The 19,485-nt window shown below is 38.8% G+C and overlaps 1 protein-coding gene across 1 annotated transcript in view; it reads left to right on the top strand.

Moving 5' to 3' along the window:
* ACVR1 (activin A receptor type 1) overlaps positions 1-18,362 on the top strand; it is a 73,760-nt gene extending 55,398 nt beyond the window's left edge. The window contains exons 9-10 of the mRNA XM_021702709.1: positions 16,257-16,387; positions 17,141-18,362. Of these exons, the coding sequence (XP_021558384.1) occupies positions 16,257-16,387; positions 17,141-17,275 (266 nt within the window). The 3' untranslated portion in view covers positions 17,276-18,362. The remainder of the gene's footprint in view (positions 1-16,256; positions 16,388-17,140) is intronic.
* Positions 18,363-19,485: the final 1,123 nt, after the last annotated feature.

Here is a 19,485-nt window from a genome sequence, read left to right as displayed (position 1 = left end):
TGAAAGCTGAGCTTGGCAGAAATGTGGGATTTGGGCTTTGTAAGAATTCATGTTGCAAACGCGTTCCCTGTGTCACAGGCATAAACCCAAGTGGCTCTTAAAGATCACTTGTGCTTAATAGGCGTCCATTTGAAATTAGAGTCATTGGTTTAAAATTGAGCTCAGCAAATGGTGGTTTGCATCATCTGTTCCGTGTTTAATGTTCTTTTGCTGAAAAAATCATGAAGAGTAGAGGAAGAGAGACTATTTTGGTTGTTTGATTGATTGACTTCCTGTTATGTCATCATTTAGGTGGCTCTCTGGTTCCTAAAATTCTGTGGGTTGAACTTCTCTTCTGTGGTGTGGTTGGATTGTTAGTGGGAGGTAAGGGTATGTTGTGTCTCCTTTTAAATCAGTTACTGTCCCTTGGCAGTGACTAATTTGATATTTTCCCCTTCTCTTTTTAGTCCCCCCTCCTCCCATGACTGTTCACAGGCGCGCGCACGCGCACAGATGGAAATCACTTTATCTGGACTCAAAATAGGTTTGCACGTGGGATTGAACACTTCTAGGTTTATTATTAATATTTTAGTTATTACTACATCAAAACGAAAATGAGTAGAAAAGAAAAATAAGAGAAAATTTGCCCTTACATTCTAACATCCGTGTGCCTTTCCACTTCTTCTCTATGCACCCCATATGTTTTTGACTTTGTTATCATCATAGTATAGATACAGTTCTGTATCATCTTTTTTGTTTGAGTATGTCTTTTTAACATTAGTCTGTTTTTATTTTAAGTGGTCATGTGATATTTTATGAGCCATTTTCATGTTTCAGACATCCCGTCTCCTCCATTTGGGACCTGTATTAGGTACCTTTGTTCATATAACTTTTTCATTTGGGGAATTAACTCTTAATCTGAAAACAAGTAGACCTAATAGGTCAAAGAGTATGGAGGTTTTTATGGCTTGACACATATTGCCAAATTGCTTCTCATAAGAGTTGTGCTAATTTACAATATCCCGCTCACCCCAGGGTGTGATGTACCTATTTCACTTTCTTACCAGCTTTAGGAACTGTCATTAAAAGGATATATATTTTTGAAATTATTGCATATAAAATGTACCTCATTTAAATGTATGAATATCTTATCTTAGGAAGGTCATTATAATTATGAATCCTTTGAGTTTCTGAGTCCATGATAAAAATTGATGACCAGATAGTTCTCCTGGAGCAATATGATCCTCAAGTGAACCATGAGTATAAAAATATGTTGCATTTTGTATTTTCATTGGAATGTTAATTTATTTGCTGCTAATAATAAACCATGCTGTTTCTGTACAGGAAATGAGAATTAAGTCCATTTGCACATCTGAAAACTTCTCAGTAGTGTCTTTTGGAATTTACTTATTATGTTTAGCTTGACATTGAATTTGGAATTGGTAGGGAGGAAAATGGTTTTCTTACCTTTTCTGGGTGAATTTTGGGTGTCAGCTTAAGGCAGGGGTTTGCCTGGATTGATAGTTCTTAAACTGAGTGTGTGTCAGATTCACCTAGAAACAGAATGCTGGGCCTGCCGCCCCAGAGTTTCTGATTTAGGAGGTCTGGACAGAGAACCTCCCTTTCTAACAGGGCTGCAGGTGATCCCCACATGACCGCTGGGTCAGGGACCTTACTCTTGAGATCTCATGTTAAAATGGGGTCTGTCAGTCTTCCCAAGCTGGGAAGTAGACTGCCGCCAAGGTGTTGACAGTCTGGCCAAGCAGGATGCCTGTGATTTGTTTCTCATGCTTTAGGTGACACCTACTCTCTCTTGCAAGCTTAAGAGGGGTTCGTTTCTTCTTTAAGAGTCTTTGTCTAGGCCCTGGCCTTTCTTTCTAGATTTTTGCTACTTCTCTGACCGTATTCTTCTTTTCCTCCTTTGATAGTTCTGTGGATATATTTGTGTCTGGCTACCTGAGTTCAGTGTGGTGTGAGCACAGAACCTTACATGGGGATTGCATAAGTAAATAGATACATTATCACTGTGGACTTGTGCCATTTAGCTTTGGTCTGATAGAAGACCTTGAGTCACCCCTTCCAAGCATCCCCCAGTAGTACGTTCCTCCTTGGGAGCCTCAGCTTGCAGTGTCATACCTTGCTTGGATCTCTGCATGCAGGAACTCGATAGGTGTGTTGTTCTAATACTGTGGTCGTCTGCTCAAGGGTTTAAAAACCAAGTAAGATAATCTTCATCCTCCATCCTCCAGCACATCTTTCACCATAGCATCATCTGAGCAGCATGAGCCTCTGTTCGCCTCCATGCAGCTCACAGTCTACTGTAGATTTCATTGCAATTTCATGTCATATAACTTTGTCATTATGTGACAGGTACACTTCACGATCATCCATACACTAGAAATTTTGGAAAGGCAGTGTGTCTGGATTGGACAGGCAAGCACATTGAGATGATAGGATAGATCCTGTTCGTTCATTGTACTTGCTAAGTACCTTGTTGTGCCATGGTTCTCTCTTTCCTTGCTAGGGCTTTCCTCAGGCCCAGAGCACTGCACGGGGAAGCCGCTGGGAAGGGTGCCCTCTGTGCAGCTGTGTGTTGCTCCTCTCTGGCCCTGCCGAGGCGGTGCTGTGTGAGCCTTAACATTTCAGACTCTGCAGTCGTACTGTCTGCCTCCATCACCTACATCAGTTTCATTGCCCAAAAATTATTGCTCGTAATAGTATTTAACAAGTTCTGATGATGAACTGAGCTAATGTGGGTAAAGCACCTCGTGTGTGACTGGCCTGTGGTCCATGTTCAGTAACCTAGCCATGGGTATTTGCTGTTCACTGGAAATGAGTGATGGAGGCCATGTGTGTGATTCTCTGGTGGCCTTCCTTCACCTCTCCTTATGCCAGTCCTTCACTCAGACATTACATTCACTCCCCTCTTCACTTCCCACTAGAGGACTGCGTGGACACACTCGTGTTTCACTGTTACTGGCTTTGTTTATTTTGTGATGGATTCCAGTGTTGAAATGTATCTCAGAAAAATCCTTGCTGGCCAGGCTGCATCCTTTATGGGGTGAGGCCTAGGAAATATTTGTTAGAATAGGTTTTCTGAAGCATGTGTGTCAAACATGAACTTATTCTCAGTAATCCCGGGCTTGCCAGGGAACTGCATGTGCTTCTGTTCCTAAGCACAATGGGCTTGTGTCTGGAAACCATGACAACTTTTATTTTCTTTAGCAACTTAATATCCACCATGTTTCACGATTTTATTCCACTAGTGTATATTAAGGTTTGAACAACGAGAAGAATCATCTTATTAGGGAATTTTTTTTTCATATTCATTCGAGTAATTTCTTTCAGGTGTTTTGTTTTGTTTTGTTGAGCCTTTCGTTGAGCGGCTGGGGACAGGAATAAGGAGGTGGAGGGGAAAAGATGGATATTTTCCCACTGATTCCCAGGATTTCATGTCCCTGATTTAGAGGTCCAGACCAGAGGAGGGCAGTCAACTGACCTCATGACAAAATAACCTGAACCTGGCAGAGCTTTATTGGGTTCCGTTCAGGTATCAGGGTCTTAAACCTTGTAACAGCCCAGCATTCAGTGAAACATTCTTCCTCTCCTGTGAGACCCCTGAAGCTGCCAACTGTTTGGGACTCTTGTGGAACCTCTCTGTCTCTCTCTCTCTGTCTCTCTCTCTCTCTCTCTGGGTGTTGGCACTGTGCCCAATCTGAGACATCTTGTTCATAGCTCAACTCAGAGCATGGCTGTGTACCTCTCCTAGGCTTTTTGTCCTCTCCTCTGACAACTGTGATATTAATACATACTTTTAGGAGGGCCCGACTACACAGTGATCTGTAAACCATTTGCTATGTTACATTGATGAGAATCTCGATAATAGAAATTACTTGTATAATTTTAACACAGATCTCTGAGAACAGAGTCGGTCTTGGCTTGAGTGATGTGCATGGTTCCATATGCCCATGGATTGCTGTAGGGGTAGAGGGATGAGGACATGCCACACATGTTCTCTACCTAGCAGGGAACAGACAGAGCTGTTCTTCCAACTCCCTTCCTACTGCAGGAAGGACTACTTGCCATGGGGTAAGGCAGGGCTTCTCTACGAGTATGCGGTGTTAGATTACAGAAATGCCTTGAGATTCTCTTAAACCTCCAGCAGTGAGACAGGACCCAGGGGGCCAGAACCTCCTGCATTGAGCAGCCTCATCCATTTAGCTATTAGTGATATTTGATGTGGGCCACGGCACAAAAAAACGTTTGAAGTCTTCCTGTTAGGACTGTTAGTGAAATAACACAAATATTGGAAATACCTTTTTGAATCTTGGAGAACAGAGTTCACAGGCATTCTTTCTGGTGAGACTAACTTCATTTATACACATATTACCTTTATGATTTTTTCCATATCCAAACAGTACTTGTACTGTTACTAATCTTTTTCTTTAACTTGGCTTTTTTCAAACTTAGTTTTTCAAGGCCTAGTTGACATACAATGTTACACTACTTTCAGGTGTATGACATAGTGATTCAACAAGTCTATACATTATGCTGTGCTCACACAACTGTAGCGACTGTCACCACACAACACTATTACAACACCACTGACTATATTCCCTATGCCGTGCCTTTCATTCCTGTGACTTACTCATCCCACGACTGGAAGCTTGTACCTCTCCTTTATCCATTTTACCCATCTCCCCACCTCCTCCCTCTGGTAACCATCAGTTTGTTGTTTGTATTTATGGGTCCATTTCTGCTTTTTGCTTGTTCATTTGTTTTGTTTTTTAGATTCAATAGTAAGTAAATTCATATGGTATTTGGCTTTTTCTGACTTATTTCACTTAGGATGATACCCTCTAGATCCATCCATGTTATTGCAAATGGTGAAATCTCATTCTTTTTTATGGCTGAGTAATATTCCATTGTGTGTGTATGTATGTATGTATGTATGTGCTTTAATGTGCGTACACACACATTATCTTTATCCATTCATCTATTGATGGGCATGTGGATTGCTTCTATATCTTGACTATTGTAAATAATGCTGCAATAATTATAGGTGTGCCTATATCTTTTTGTATTAGTATTTTCATTGTCTTTCAGGTAAATACCCAGTAGTGGAATTACTGTATTGGATGGTATTTTAAATTTTTTGAGGACCACCCATACTGTTTTCCACAGTGGTTGTACCAGTTTATATTCCTGCACGAGGATTTTTCTCTACATCCTCATCAGCACTGGTTATTTCTTGTCTTTTTTATATTAGCCGTTCTGACAGGTGTCAGGGGATACCTTGTTGTGGTTTTGATTTGCATTTCCCTGTGTGATGTTGAACATCTTGTCATGTGTCTGTTGGCCATTTGTTTATCTTTTTTGGAAAAATGTCTATTCATGTCTTCTGCCCATTTTTAGTCAGATTATTTTTTGCTGTTGTCCATAAGTCCTGTATATTTTGGATATTAACCCCTTATTGGATATATCATTTGCAGATATCTTCCCCCTTTCACTGGGTTCCCTTTTCATTTTGTTGATGGTTTCCTTCACTCTGCAAAGCTTTTTATTTTGGAATAGTCCCAATGGTTCATTTTTCCTTTTTGTTGCCTGATGACATATCTAGAAAAATGTTGTTATGGCTGATGTCCAGGAGATTACTGCCGATGTTACCTTCTAGGAGCTATATGGTTTTGGGTCTCGCATTAGATCTTGAATCCATTTTGAGTTAATTTGTCTATGGTGTGAGAAAGTGGTCCAGTTTTCTCAGCACCATTTATTGAAGAGAATGTCTTTTCCCCATAGTATATTCTTGCCTCCTCTGTCATTGATTGATTAACCATATAAGTGTGTGTTTTCTTTCTGGCTCTCTGTTCTGTTTCATTTATCTATGTGTCTGCTCTTATGCCAGTATCATACTGTTTTGATTATTACAGCTTTTTTTTTTTTAAAGATTTTATTCATTTATTTGAGAGAGAGCTCACAAGCAGAGGGAGAGAGAAGCAGACTCCCCGCTGAGCAGGGAGCCCGATGCGGGGCTCGATCCCAGGACCCTGGGATCATGACCTGAGCTGAAGGCAGACGCTTAACCGACTGAGCCACCCAGGCGCCCCGATGATTACAGCTTTGTAGTATGTCTTGAAATCTGGGATTGTGATACCTCCAGCTTTTTCTTTCTCAGGATTGCTTTGGCTCTTCAGAGTCTTTTGTGGTTCCACACAGATTTTAGGATTATTTGTTCTAGTTCTGTGAAAAATGCCACTGTTATTTTGATGAGGATTGTATGGAATCTGTAGATCACTTTGGGTAATGTGGACGTTTCCACAGATTTAATTCTTCCAGCCTATGGTATAGCTTTCCATTTGTTTGTGTCGTCTTCAATTCCTTTCATCCGTGTTTTATGGTTTTCAGAGGACAAGTCTTTCACCTCCTTGGGTAAGTTTATCCCTAGGTATTTTATTCATTTTGATGCGATTTTAAATGGGATTGTTTTCTTAATTTCTCTCATTATTAGTGCATAGAAATGCAACAGATTTCTGTGTATTAATTCTGTATCCTGCAACTGTACTGAATTCCTTTATTCTAATAGTTTTTTGGTGGAGCCTAGGGCTTTCTGTGTATAGTGGTAGATCATCTAAAAATAGTGACAGTTTTACTACTTTCTTACCAATTTGGATGCCTTTTATTTCTTTTCTCGTGTTTTTGTCTGATTGCTGTGGCTAGAACCTTCAGTGCTATGCCGAGTAGAAGTGGTGAGAGTGCACAGCCTGGTCTTATTTCAGATCTTAGAGGAAGAGCTCTCAGCATTTCCCCATTGAGTCTGACATTGGCTGTGAAGATGAAACGGTTTTGTCCATGAACCACTTCAAATTTTCTCACATGCCACTCTGGAAGGAAACACTGTATTATCTTATAGTTCTCTCAGAAGGCAAACATAAACCATTCTAATTCTTACTAAAATGGCTTTAGTTGTAAAGTTCTAGTCTCTGGAAGATTTCAGAATTTCTATAGGAGTTAACTGGTAGCAGTAGCTCTCAGTGTGGATGTAGGTGTGAGGGACTACGTTCTCCTCACCTGTTAGTTACCTGGGTATCATGGTGACTGCCCACATTGGAGGACAGCGGAGAGAGACTGTGAAGTGAGCAGCTTGTGCATGAGATTAATGCAGAGAGGAGCGTATTTCATTATGTCACTGTTGGTTTGTTGGGAAGAATTCTAGAATATAAACGGGCATTGGATGCTAGTTTAGCTTTGCTGTTAATTACCTGTGACCTTGGACAAAGTAAGTTTTCCTGTGTGGTCCTCAGTTTTTTTCTTGTGAAGGAAAAAAGGGCTGTGATGTAATCGGCACGATTCTAAGATCCCATCATGTCTCTTCACCTTACCTTCAGATTATTCAGGGTATAGCCAGGTCCATAATTCCTTATCTGTGATTGAGAAATTCCCAAACTTTAGAATCCAAACCTTCCATAACTTATTTGGCAGAACACCTGAACTCATTTAGCAGTCAGACTTGACCTGAATTGACATGAATCTATTTATAGCTTTTATTTATCCCATTTAGTGGCACTATTGATATATTTACAGAAATGTGTTTGGTTGTGGGGTATCCCTCAGACTCTGCTAGGGTGTCACATAAATAGGGTGTGTGCCTCTTATTACCTTTGTAAAGTATAAAAAAACCTCCAAATTCCTCAAACGCATCTAACCTCAAGGGTTTGGAATAAAGGATTGTGGACATATAATCAACATTCACTCAAGTAATATGTATGCATATACTAGGTATTCCTTTAGGCTCTGGGAAGCAGTTGAGCAAAAAAATTATAATTTATATCTTCAACATTTAACAGATTAAGTGACTATGGTTGAGGTGTACGGGGAGGTGACAGAATATAGGGAGGACACTGAACTTTGTCCAGGGGCCTGGAATTGTGGTAGCGAGGTGGGAGGATCTTCTCAGAAGATAGAAAGCATGAACTGAGTCTTAAGTGAGATGAAAGGAGCCAGTCAGGTGGACTAGCCTGGGCGGACGTGTAGGTGGGAACGGGAAATACAGTCTGATGATGATGACAGTTGGTATCCTGGGCAAAAGGAAGCACTGTGGGGCATTATACAGGTGCCCTACAGCTAGAACCTCAAGCCACGCTAGTATGGCTGATGCCCAGGTAATGTGGAGCAGTGTGCTGGGGGAATGAGCCTGAGCCCATGGAGACATAATGAGCTTTTCCCTCGGTTTTTCCCCTAAAGATTTGGATATGGTGGATGCAGGGGGGGGTATTTGAAGCAGACATTCCTGTCGGTCCCAGATACAGCGGTCAAAGAGGGGAGAAGATGGTACCCCGGTCTAAGGCTTTGGTGGGGGAGGATTGCAAAGAAGACTTTCTTTCCAGAGAATGGTCTAAGATGCAACTCTGGCATTTCATGTTTTTGGAGCAGTCTCTAGGGCTCTCTCTTTTTGATCTGTGCTTCAGCTTTGTGATGTGTACTTAAAGGTGTTGGAACTAAGGCCTGGCAATTAAGGGGTTTACTCAGGACCATGCAGCAAATTCAGGGGAGGGATATTGGTTGGTAAAGATATATTTGCACCAGAGAATAGAAAAGTTCCAAACAGACATATGCCCAGGAAAAAAATTATTGTAGAAATCAGATACATATGCCAAGAGTTGTGGGGGAGTAGGTTATGAATAATTTCTGATTCCTTTCTTGTGGCCTTTTGAGTCACGCCAGCCACCTTCCATGGAAAAGCAGGGCCTGGCTCACTCGGTCCTTCCCTAACTACTGTGTAAGGGCTCCACTTCCCGCATCCTTTGCTGTGTGCACCCCTCATCTGGCACTCCAAGTACTTTGCATTTTTAGTCACTTTTCCTGCTGGCTCATAATTTGGCAGTTGTTCATTGAGTGCTGTCTTCAAAGGACATAAGAGTTCGCTTTTTTGCCTGGCTCCCCCGATTTCTGGAAGAAATGAGGAACAGTTAGAAGTAACTTCTTACCCTGACAGCACACCATGTTAGTCATCCTTGACCTCTCGCTCTCCCTGCCCTCATGTGCACCCGATTTCAGCCACAGGGAATTCTCATCCCTTTTTGCAACAAGGGAGGGTCATTTGTAACCCCTTGTCTTTGTCCTCATCCCCACCACCCTGCAAATGTGCCCTCTGGGTGGGGTTTCTCATCCGCATCCTCTTCTCTGCCTTGCAGGCTCCATATCTTTCTATGTCTGCCCAAGCCCTAGCTCCTGGAAAGCTTACTTATGCTTCCATGACACCCAGTTATGTCTGGTACTTAAACCACACAGCTGGTTTTTTCTCTAAGACTTGCTGAGTATCATATCCCTGCACCTTCTCCCTGCTTTTACCTCTAATGCCTAGTTTGTAATTTGTCATATTTCCCTTTCCTCTTATTCTGGGCCTTATTACCAGCACTGCATCTTTTTAAATTTTTGTGTCCCCAGTGCGAAGCACAACCTCTGACTCAATAGCCATTCTGATCCCTTAAACTGGGTGTGCCAATTTAGCAACTAGCACATCAAAATATATTTTGAAAGGCAAAGATAGATAGTAGCGGGGTAAAAAACATTTTTGAGGTTTGGTTTTTTTTTAACAAGATTTCCATTATCTAAAGAAAGAAGGGCTTGTCCTCATCTTCCACAGATTTTGAGTTCCTTAACAAACGAGCATGCCTTACACTTTTATCATCCTTAATGTTTAATATGGTGCTCCACACCTAGTAAGAACGTAATGTACTTTATATTGATTGAAATAAAATAATGACTTTCTTTGGCCAGAGGGAGTTCCACGTGACTGCTAGAGTTTAATCCCAGATTTATGTGGCACTGGTCATGCTTCTCCAGAGTAAGATGAAGACAATCAGTGACTTGACCAGTAGTTGAAGAGAGGTGTGACTAAATCCCAGGCATAATCAATTAAATGGTCTTTCTTTTTAAATTTGATTCCTTTTGTCAAAACATGGGGCAGATAATGAGATTAAAATATGGGAAATATAAACACGAAGGAAAATTTCAGCTTTGTATAGTGAAATTTGTCGTTGGGGATCACTAGATCTTGTGTTTAAAAAAATCCACCCGTGCCCTTTTCTTTTGCATTTATAGAGAAAGCCCACTTAGCCCTTCCCAAGCTAGCCAGGCAGATAATCCCAAATAGCTGGTTAAGTGAGTGTGAACAGGTAATGCTATTATGCTAAATTAAAAAAAAAATTAAAGTAGGCTACTAAATGTATTCCCTTTGGGGGAAATTAAGACACAGTGAAGGGCACATCTCTGTTTCCTATAAATTCATGTGGCCCTTAAAAAAGGTATAAATGACCTTATACGTCCATGTCTAGTTGTATTTTGTGGGGTATGTCTTAGTACTAGAAAGAAATCTTTTTGTTTAACATGGGCTCCTCACGAGAGGAGATAAGGCCCTCGAGATGAGGTGTCACAAATCTTCTGAAAGTAGTGGTTTATGTTTTGCCAGGAAAGTTTTAATCCATTGACTAATATACTTTATGATTACAGTTATGCAATGTGGATAAGTTATTTAGACTTAAACAGTCTCAACTAGAAATTTACTTTTATAGTACTGAAAACATGGAATGTAGTATCAATTAACTTAGATCAATGAAGTTAAAGAAATTGCATAGATCTTCTTAAACACATTCCTTATCATGGCTAATCTTTTGCATAAATGATGTGTATTTATATGGGATTTGTGAAATGGATTCTTGCAGTTAAGTAACTTAATTTCTTTGATCAATGACAAAGGAGATGGAAGCTTTTCAGGTGACCTGTAGGAATTAGAAGGCTGTGAGAGAAGTTATAATGCAATTTTTCTTTCTTTTCCCCAAGCAACCTGTTAGGTATTTAGGAATAGAAGAAAGTTACATGGAGTAAGGAAGAGGGCAGTAAACCAAGTAGTCCCCTGGCCTCATTGTTGAAGCCTTTGATGGTAGAAGAAAAATGGATTTCTTGGTTTCTTCTAGGGGAAGAATCAATTTTCTAATTTTAAGTGATGAAGTTTAAAATTTCTCTATTTGTAAAATTACATCAATTTCTTTCACAAAGAAGAGTAATTTTTCTAGGGAAAAAGAGTTTCTAAGGCATTGGAAGCCATGCTAAGCTGAAATTAATCTCTTTCATATTTGCTTGGGGTAAGGAGAGAGTTCATGCTTTTCAGCCATTTTTCTGTCTTCCCAAATGACTGTCTTTCTATGCATTTTATCTTGTGCCTTCAATCTGAGAGTAAATAATAGAGCCATCAAGCGGGCAACTGTGTCTGACAGTCTGAGGTTGCTCATTGCCCATAGAAAGAAGAAATGAATATTTCATATTATTTGCATTCTACCAATGGGAGGGATTATTTCTCTGTATTGTTTTTACTTCTCTTATTTCACTTCTGATTTTATTTATTTGGGCCCTCTCTTTTTCTTGATGAGTCTGGCTAAAGGGTTATTACTTCTCTTGATATTTCAAAGAACCAGCTCTTGGTTTCATTGATCTTTTCTGTTTTTCTTTTCTTTTCTCTGTGTTTTTAATTTTCTATTTCTGTCTTGATTGTCGCTGTTTCCTTCCTTCTACTAACTTTGGTCTTATTCTTTATCTAGTTCTTTTAGGTGTTTGGTTAGATTGAGATTTTTCTTTTTTTTTTTAAAGATTTTATTTATTTATTTGAGAGAGAGAATGAGAGAGAGAACACATGAGAGGGGGGAAGGTCAGAGGGAGAAGCAGACTCCCTGCCGAGCAAGGAGCCCAATGCGGGACTCAATCCAGGGACTCCAGGATCATGACCTGAGCCGAAGGCAGTCGCCTAACCAACTTAGCCACCCAGGCACCCTAGATTGAGATTTTTCTTGTTTCTTGAGGTAGCCCTATATTGCCATAAACTTCCCTCTAGAACGGCTTTTGCTGTGTCCCAGTGACTTGGGATCATGGTGTTTTCATTTTCATTTGTCTCCCTGTGTTTTTGTATTTCCTCTTTGATGTCTTTGTTGGTCTGTTCATTCTTCAGTAGTATGCTGTTCAGCCTCCACGTGTTTTTGTTTTTTTCCTGGTTTTTAGTTTTATACTGTTGTGTTCTCAAAAGATGCTTGGTAGGATTTTAGTCTACTTACATTTATTGAGATTTGTGGGCTGACATTTGATCTATCCTGGAGAATATTCCATGTGCACTTGAAAAGAATGTATATTCTGTTGTGTTTGGATGGAATAGTCTCTATATGTATCTGTTAAGTGCCTCTGGTCTAATGTGTCATTCAAAGCCACTCTTTCCTTGTTGATTTTTGCCTAGGTGATCTATCCATTGATGTAAATGGGATGTTAAATCCTGTACTGTTAGTGTATTACTGTCAATTTCTCCCTTCTGTTAATTAGTTAATATTTGCTTTATGTATTTAGATGCTCCAATGTTGGGTGTATAGATATTTATGATTGTTATATGCTCTTGCTGGATTGAACCCTCTATCATTATGTAATGTTCTTTGTTGTGACAGTCTTTGTTTTAATCCATTTAGTCTGATAGAAGTATTGCTTCCCCAGCTTTTTTTTTTTTTTTTCTTTTTGGCTTCCATTTATATGGACTGTCTCTTTAAATCCCTTCACTTTCAGTCTGTCTGTGTCTTTAGGTCAGAAGTGAGTCTCTTGGGACACCTCGGTGGCTCAGTCAGTTAAGCCTCTGCCTAAGCTCAGGTCCTAGGATCGAGTCCCAAATCAGGCTCCTTGCTCAGAGGCGAATCTGCTTCTCTTTCTCCCTGCCTCTCCCCCTGCTCTGTCAAATAAAATCTTTAAAAAGAAGTGAGTCTCTTGTAGGCAGCATATAGATGGGACTTACTGTTTTGATTTATTCAGTCCCCCTATGTTGTTTGACTGGAGCATTTAGACCATTTACATTTAAAGTGATTGCTGATAGGTGTGTACTCCCTTGTCATTTTTATTGTTATGTTAATCACCATACATTACATCATTAGTTTTTGATGTAGTGTTCCATGATTCAGTGTTTGCGTATAACACCCAGTGCTCCAGTCAATATGTGCCCTCTTTAATATCCGTCACCAGGCTAACCCATCCCCCCACACCCTTCCCCTCTAGAACCCTCAGTTTGTTTCTCAGAGTCCATAGTCCCTCATGGTTCTTCTCCCCCTCCATTCTTCCCCTCCTGCTATCTTCTTTTTCTTTTTTTAACATATAATGTATTTGTTTCAGAGGTACAGTCTTATACAATTCCCTTGTCATTTTATTCATTGCTTTCTGGTTTGTTTTGTAGTTCTTCTCTGTTCCTTTCTTTTTCTCTTGCTCTTTCCTTATGATTGATGACTTTTAGTGTTCTACTTGGCTTTTTATTTCATATGTGTCTATTACAGGTTTTTGGTTTGCAGTTACCATGAGGTTCATCTACAGCATCCTAAGTATACAGGAGTCTATATTAAGTTGATGGTCACTTAAGTTCAAACATATTCTAAAAGAACTTCGTAAAGAGTAAAACTCTCCTCCTCCACATTTTCTGTGTAGGTTGTCATATTTTACATCTTTATTTTGTGAGCCCCTATCACCCATCTTTTAGATATAATTGATTTTACTATTTTTGTCTATTTATCTTCATACTAGCTTTATAAGTGATTATTCTACTACCTTTACTTTGTGCTTGCTTTTCCTCATGATTTTTTTTTCCTTTCATAATTTTCTTGCTTGTAATTATGGCTTTTTTTTTTTTTTTCCATTAAAGAAGACCCTTTAACATTCTTTGGAAGGTCAGTAGAGTGTCAGTGAACTCTTTTAACTTTCCTTTGTCTGGGGAATGATTTATTTCTCCTTCAATTCTGAATGACAACCTTGCTGGGTAGAGCATTCTTGCTTGTAGAATTTTTTTGATTCAGCACTTTGAATATATCATGTCACATCTTTTTGCCCTGCAAAATTTCCATTAAAAAATCATTTGATAGCTTTTCCCTTGTATGTTATTTTCTCTTATTGCTTATTAAATTCTGTCTATATGCTTAAAGATTGACATTGTTATCATGACATGGCTTGGTGTGTTCTCTTTTGGGCTCATCGTGTTATGGGCTTTCTTTTCTTTCTCTTCCTGAATGTCTTTTTTCTCTGCAGATTTTGGAAGTTTTCACCTATTACTTCTTCATATAAGTTTTCTGTCCTTTTCTTTTTCTCTTTTTTTAGGAATCCCTATAACGCAAATGTTGTTAGGGTTGTTGATGTTGCTGAGTTCTTTCAACCTGTTCTTATCTTTTATTATTCTTTTTTCATTATGCTTGTTCAGCTTGGTTGCTTTTTATCAACCTGTCTTCTAGGTCACTGTTTTTTTTTTCTGAATCCTCTAATATGCTGGGGTATTTTTTCTCTACTGTATTCTTTCAGTTACTATATTTATTACCTCTTACCACTTCTTTTGCATATGTTTTGAGTTATCTATTCTTTTCTCAAGTCTAGCATGTCTTTATGACCATTACTTTGAATTCTTATCAGTTATATTTATCTCCTTTTCATTTCGCTCTTTTGCTCTGATATTTTCTTGGTCATTCATTTGGACATATTTCTTTGTTTTTTTCACATGTCTAGCTCTTTGCTTTTGTCTCTAGGTATTTTAGAGATCAGTTATACAGGGAGAGTGTTAATTTCCATGATTTCTTTTAGTTTAACTGCTACTGTTGATTTCTGGTTTTATACCATGTGGTTAATGAAGGTACCTGGTATGATTAACCTGTTTGTATTTGCTAACCCTTGCCATTTTGTTCATTGCTTTCTGGTTGTTTTTGTAGTTCTTCTCTTGCTGTCTTTCCTTGTGACTGATGACTTTCTTTAGTGTTAGACTTGGCTTTCCCTTTTTTTGTGTGTTTATAGGTTTTTGTTTTGTGTTTACCATGAGATTTATACATAACATCCTAAGTATACAGCAGTCTATATTAAGTCGAGGGTCATTTAAATTTGAACACATTCTAAGAGAACTTTATTTTTATTCTCATTTTATACATTGTCATATTTTACATTTTTATTTTGTGAAGCCCTGTAACCTAGTTTTTAGATACAATTGATTTTACTACTTTTGTCTTTTAATCTTCATATTAACTCTACAAGTGATTGCTTTACTACCTTTACTGTGTTGGCTTTTAATTCATGAATTTTTTTTCTTTTCATAATTTTCCACTTAAAGAAGTCCTGTTAACATTTCTCATAAAATCTATTTAGTGATGATGAACTCCTTTAACTTTTGTTTATTTGGGGAACTCTTCACCCAGAAAGGTTATCATCCAGAATTTAAGGAGATATTTTCTTGGTTTTAGTTTTTTTTTTTCCTTTCAGCATTTTGCAGGCCAGAATGAGTAACATGATATATTCAAAGTTTCTGCTGATTAATCAGCTGATAGCCTTTTGGGGTTTCCCTTGTATGTGACTATTTGCTTCTGTCCTTTATTCTTTGACGTTTTAATTATGTGTCATGGTATAGACTTCCTTGGTTTCCATCTTATTCAGGACTTTTGGGTGCTTCTGGACCTAGAAGTCTGTTTTTTCCCCCTAGGTTAGGAAAGTTTTCAGCTATTATTTCTTCAAGTAAGTTTTCTGACCCCTTTCTGTTTTCCTTCTGAGATCCATATAATGCGGTTTTTTGTTTTGTTTTGTTTTTTGCTTGATGTTGTCAAAGAGATCCCTTAGCTTATCCTAATTAAAAAAATTTTTTTTTCTTTTTCCTGTTCGGCTTGGATTGCTTTCCAATAGATCATTGATCGATTCTTCTGCATCCTCTAATCTACAGTTGATTCCCTCTAGTCTATATTTCATTCAGTTATTTAGTGTCTTCAACTCTGATTGGTTGTTTTTTAATTTCTTTATTGAAATTCTTCCTGAGTTATCCACTGTCTTCTCCAGTCTGGTAGCATCCCTTTGAACTCTTCCTCAAGAGGTATAGATTTGGTATATCCATGAAGGAGAGACGTTCAGGGTCTATCCTATGTCACCGTCTTGTACCAGAATGTTGCCACTTTTTAATCACCAAAGGAATTTTGTCCTCAGTTACATTTTGGGTTATCACAGAACATTTTGTCAATAAATGTAATTACATGAGTAGTAGCCACATTTTCTTCTAACGTAATTCCTGCAGAGATTTGGAGGAAGAATAATTACTACCTTGTTCACCACTTATTTTGTAGCTTTCAGAATCACCTTGAAGTGAGGAAGATGTTCAGTTCTTCTATCACATTATAACCTGCGATAGCAATTAATAACGCCCTGGGGGAAAGCTCTGTTCTCTTGCTAATTGACACAATTCTTGTCCACGTGTGCAGGTATTGTGGAGGATTACAAGCCACCGTTTTACGACGTGGTTCCCAATGACCCAAGTTTTGAAGATATGAGAAAGGTGGTCTGTGTGGATCAACAGAGGCCAAACATACCCAATAGATGGTTCTCAGACCCGGTAAGAGTGCCAGTTTCTTAGTTTTAGAGGTATCTTCACCTTTTTACTAGGTGAAACTCAAGAGCAAGCAAATAGCATAGTTCCTGCATGATCTGCCCTGTCTATTGCTTTCTAGCTAATGTAGAAGGGCCTTGGATGTAGTTAAGTAGGTTCACAAAATGGTATCATTGAAAGAGTGAAATTCTCTGATCTTGCTAATAAATGACAATATTCACAAGAATTTCTACTACTGACTAGCTCTAGGAGTTAGGAGACTTCATTACTCTGCCACTAGCCCTAGGACTGCAGTTTCGCAAGTCAAACAAGAGACCACCCTCTTTCCTTCTCTGCATATCTGAAATTCCAAACAGAAGCTGTTCTGCTGAAGATTCGTATTGCTTCTCTTTTGTAGCAGCAAGTCTGAAACACCAAGATATGACACCATCTGCACATTTCATTATTAACTCTAGGGTAGCATTATCTCTTTTAGCACCCATAAAACATCAGGGGATCGAGCCCGTCCTAATGTAATTTACCTCATAAAGTCAGCTGGTAGCATTAGGAGTCCAAAGGCCAGAGTTCGTGAAACTCAAGAGGAACTCCTTTATCAGTGGTCAAGGCCTTGATTATTTGATAAAGAAGACGGCAGTAACAGCCCCATCCCTTCCCAAGACCTGCAGAGTTCTGCAAAATCTGTTGAGACAACATCTGCCAAGTTTCTGAGGCCACTGAAAAGCCACTTTTTCACTGTGGTATTTGTTCTTCTCTCCTCAGACATTAACCTCTCTGGCTAAGCTGATGAAAGAATGCTGGTATCAAAATCCATCCGCAAGACTCACAGCTCTGCGTATCAAAAAGACTTTGACCAAAATTGATAATTCCCTAGACAAATTGAAAACTGACTGTTGACATTTTCATGGTGTCAAGAAGGAAGATTTGACGTCATCATTGTCCAGCTGGGACCTAAGGCTGGCCTGACGGGTTGTCAGAACAGAATCCATCTGTCTCCCTCGGCACATGGCTGCTTTGACAAGGCAGACAGTCTACCCAGCCATGCGTTGGGGAGACACCAAAACCACCCTAACCTCGCTCAATGACTGTGAACTGGGCATTTCACAAACTGTTCACACTGCAGAGACTCACGTTGGACAGACACTGTTGTCAAGGTAGGGGAACTGAAGGAACACAGAGAAATCCTAAAAGAGATCTGGGCATTAAGACAGCAGCTTTGCATATCTTTCACAGGTCTCCTAGACTCTCCCCATGGGAAACTCAAGGAGGTGGGGAATTTTTATCAGCAATATTGCCTGTGCTTCTCTTCTTTATTGCACTAGGAATTCTTTGCATTCCTTACTTGCACTGTTACTCTTAATTTTAAAGACCCAACGTGCCAAAACGTTGGCTGCGTACTCCACTGGTCTGTCTTCGGATAATAGGAATTCAATTTGGCAAAACAAAATGTAATGTCAGACTTTGCTGCATTTTACACATGTGCTGATGTTTACAATGATGCTGAAACATTAGGAATTGTTTATACACAACTTTGCAAATTATTTATTACTTGTGCATGAAGCAGTTTTTACAAAACTGCCTCATGCATCTGTTAAAGCTTATTTTTATGTGGTCTTATGATTTTATTACTGAAATGTTTTTAACACTATACTCTGAAATGGACATTTTCTTTTATTATCAGTTAAATTCACATTTTAAGTGCTTCACCTTTGTATGTGTGTAGACTGTAACTTTTTTCAGTTCATATGCAGAAATGTATTTAGCCATTACCCATGTGACACCACCGAATATATTACTGATTTAGAAGCAAAGATTTCAGTAGAATTTTAGTCCTGAACGCTGTGGGGAAAATGCATTTTCTTCGGAATTATCCATTATGTGCATTTAAACTCTGCCAGAAAAAAAATAACTATTTTGTTTTAATCTACTTTTTGTATTTAGTAGTTATTTGTATAAATTAAATAAAAGGTTTTCAAGTCAAAAAGTCAACTTTTTTTTTTTTTTTTCCCATTTAAGAAAGATCTATGTTCTAGAATGCATTTTATTATGGGAACAATAGAAGCACAAAATGAATTTGTAAATCGAATTTGGTTTTCAAGTCTAGTAACAATCTTGAGGGTCTTATGAGGATGACGTCCAGCTTGAATGTGATAACAGAAAGTTTCTTGTTTGGGTTGTGATTATTTTTTCTTGGTCCATGTCCCCAACTGTGAAGTGAGGGTGATAGACTTGTGAGTATAAATAGGAGGGATGATGTCCAAGCACTTTTTTAGTATGAGGGCCTGTGTGAGTGGAAAGCAGTCTTAAACATCTCACCTTACTGCTTGGGGAGAGTCCACTGCTGGTTTTCTTCACTTCTTGTGTTCAACAGGATTGAAAAGGTAAGGTTTCAAATAGCCCAAATAAGAGAAGAGGGGTGAATTTTTGGGATGTTCACCAGAGGTAAGTTGATAACATCATTAAGATACATTTACTTAGAGGGTATATATTACCTTAAAAAAATAGTGGTAAAGGACACATACTTGTTTACCATCTTAATACCACTGGACTGTCCATTTATAAGTGGTTAAGTACATTCACACTGTTGTGCTGACTACTTGTATGAATGGAATTCTACAGTGTTTGTGAGACTCACTTATTTCACTTAACCTAACATCTTTAAGGTTCACCCTTGTTCTAGCATGTACCAGAATTTCCTTCTTTTCATGGCTGATGATATTCCAGTGTTACATATATACAGCATTTTGTTTATCTGTTCATCTGTTGATGGAGAATTGGGTTGCTGCCATCAACATGGGTGTATATCTGATTTCTTGCTTTCATCTCACTTGGCTATATACCCTAAAGTAGAATAGAATCACATTTAACTTTTATTGAAGTACTGCATATATATATATATATATATACAGCGTGATGCATGTTTAAATTTTTTGTTGTTTATAAATTTTTATAAATTGGTTCCTTTCATGGAAACAGCACCCAGCTCAAGAGGCACAACGACTTCTCTAGAGTAAAGTCAGCATCATGGTGGCATGAATCCTTTTCCCTCTTACCTTTGGTTATTGATGCCCAATTAGTTGTAAATCAAACAAAAGTGCCTTTGCACA

Source organism: Neomonachus schauinslandi, chromosome 3 (assembly GCF_002201575.2).
Source record: "Neomonachus schauinslandi chromosome 3, ASM220157v2, whole genome shotgun sequence".
Lineage (NCBI taxonomy): Eukaryota > Metazoa > Chordata > Mammalia > Carnivora > Phocidae > Neomonachus > Neomonachus schauinslandi.
The sequence above is the reverse complement of the archived record's forward strand: the minus strand, read 5'-3'. Positions and strand labels throughout refer to the sequence as shown.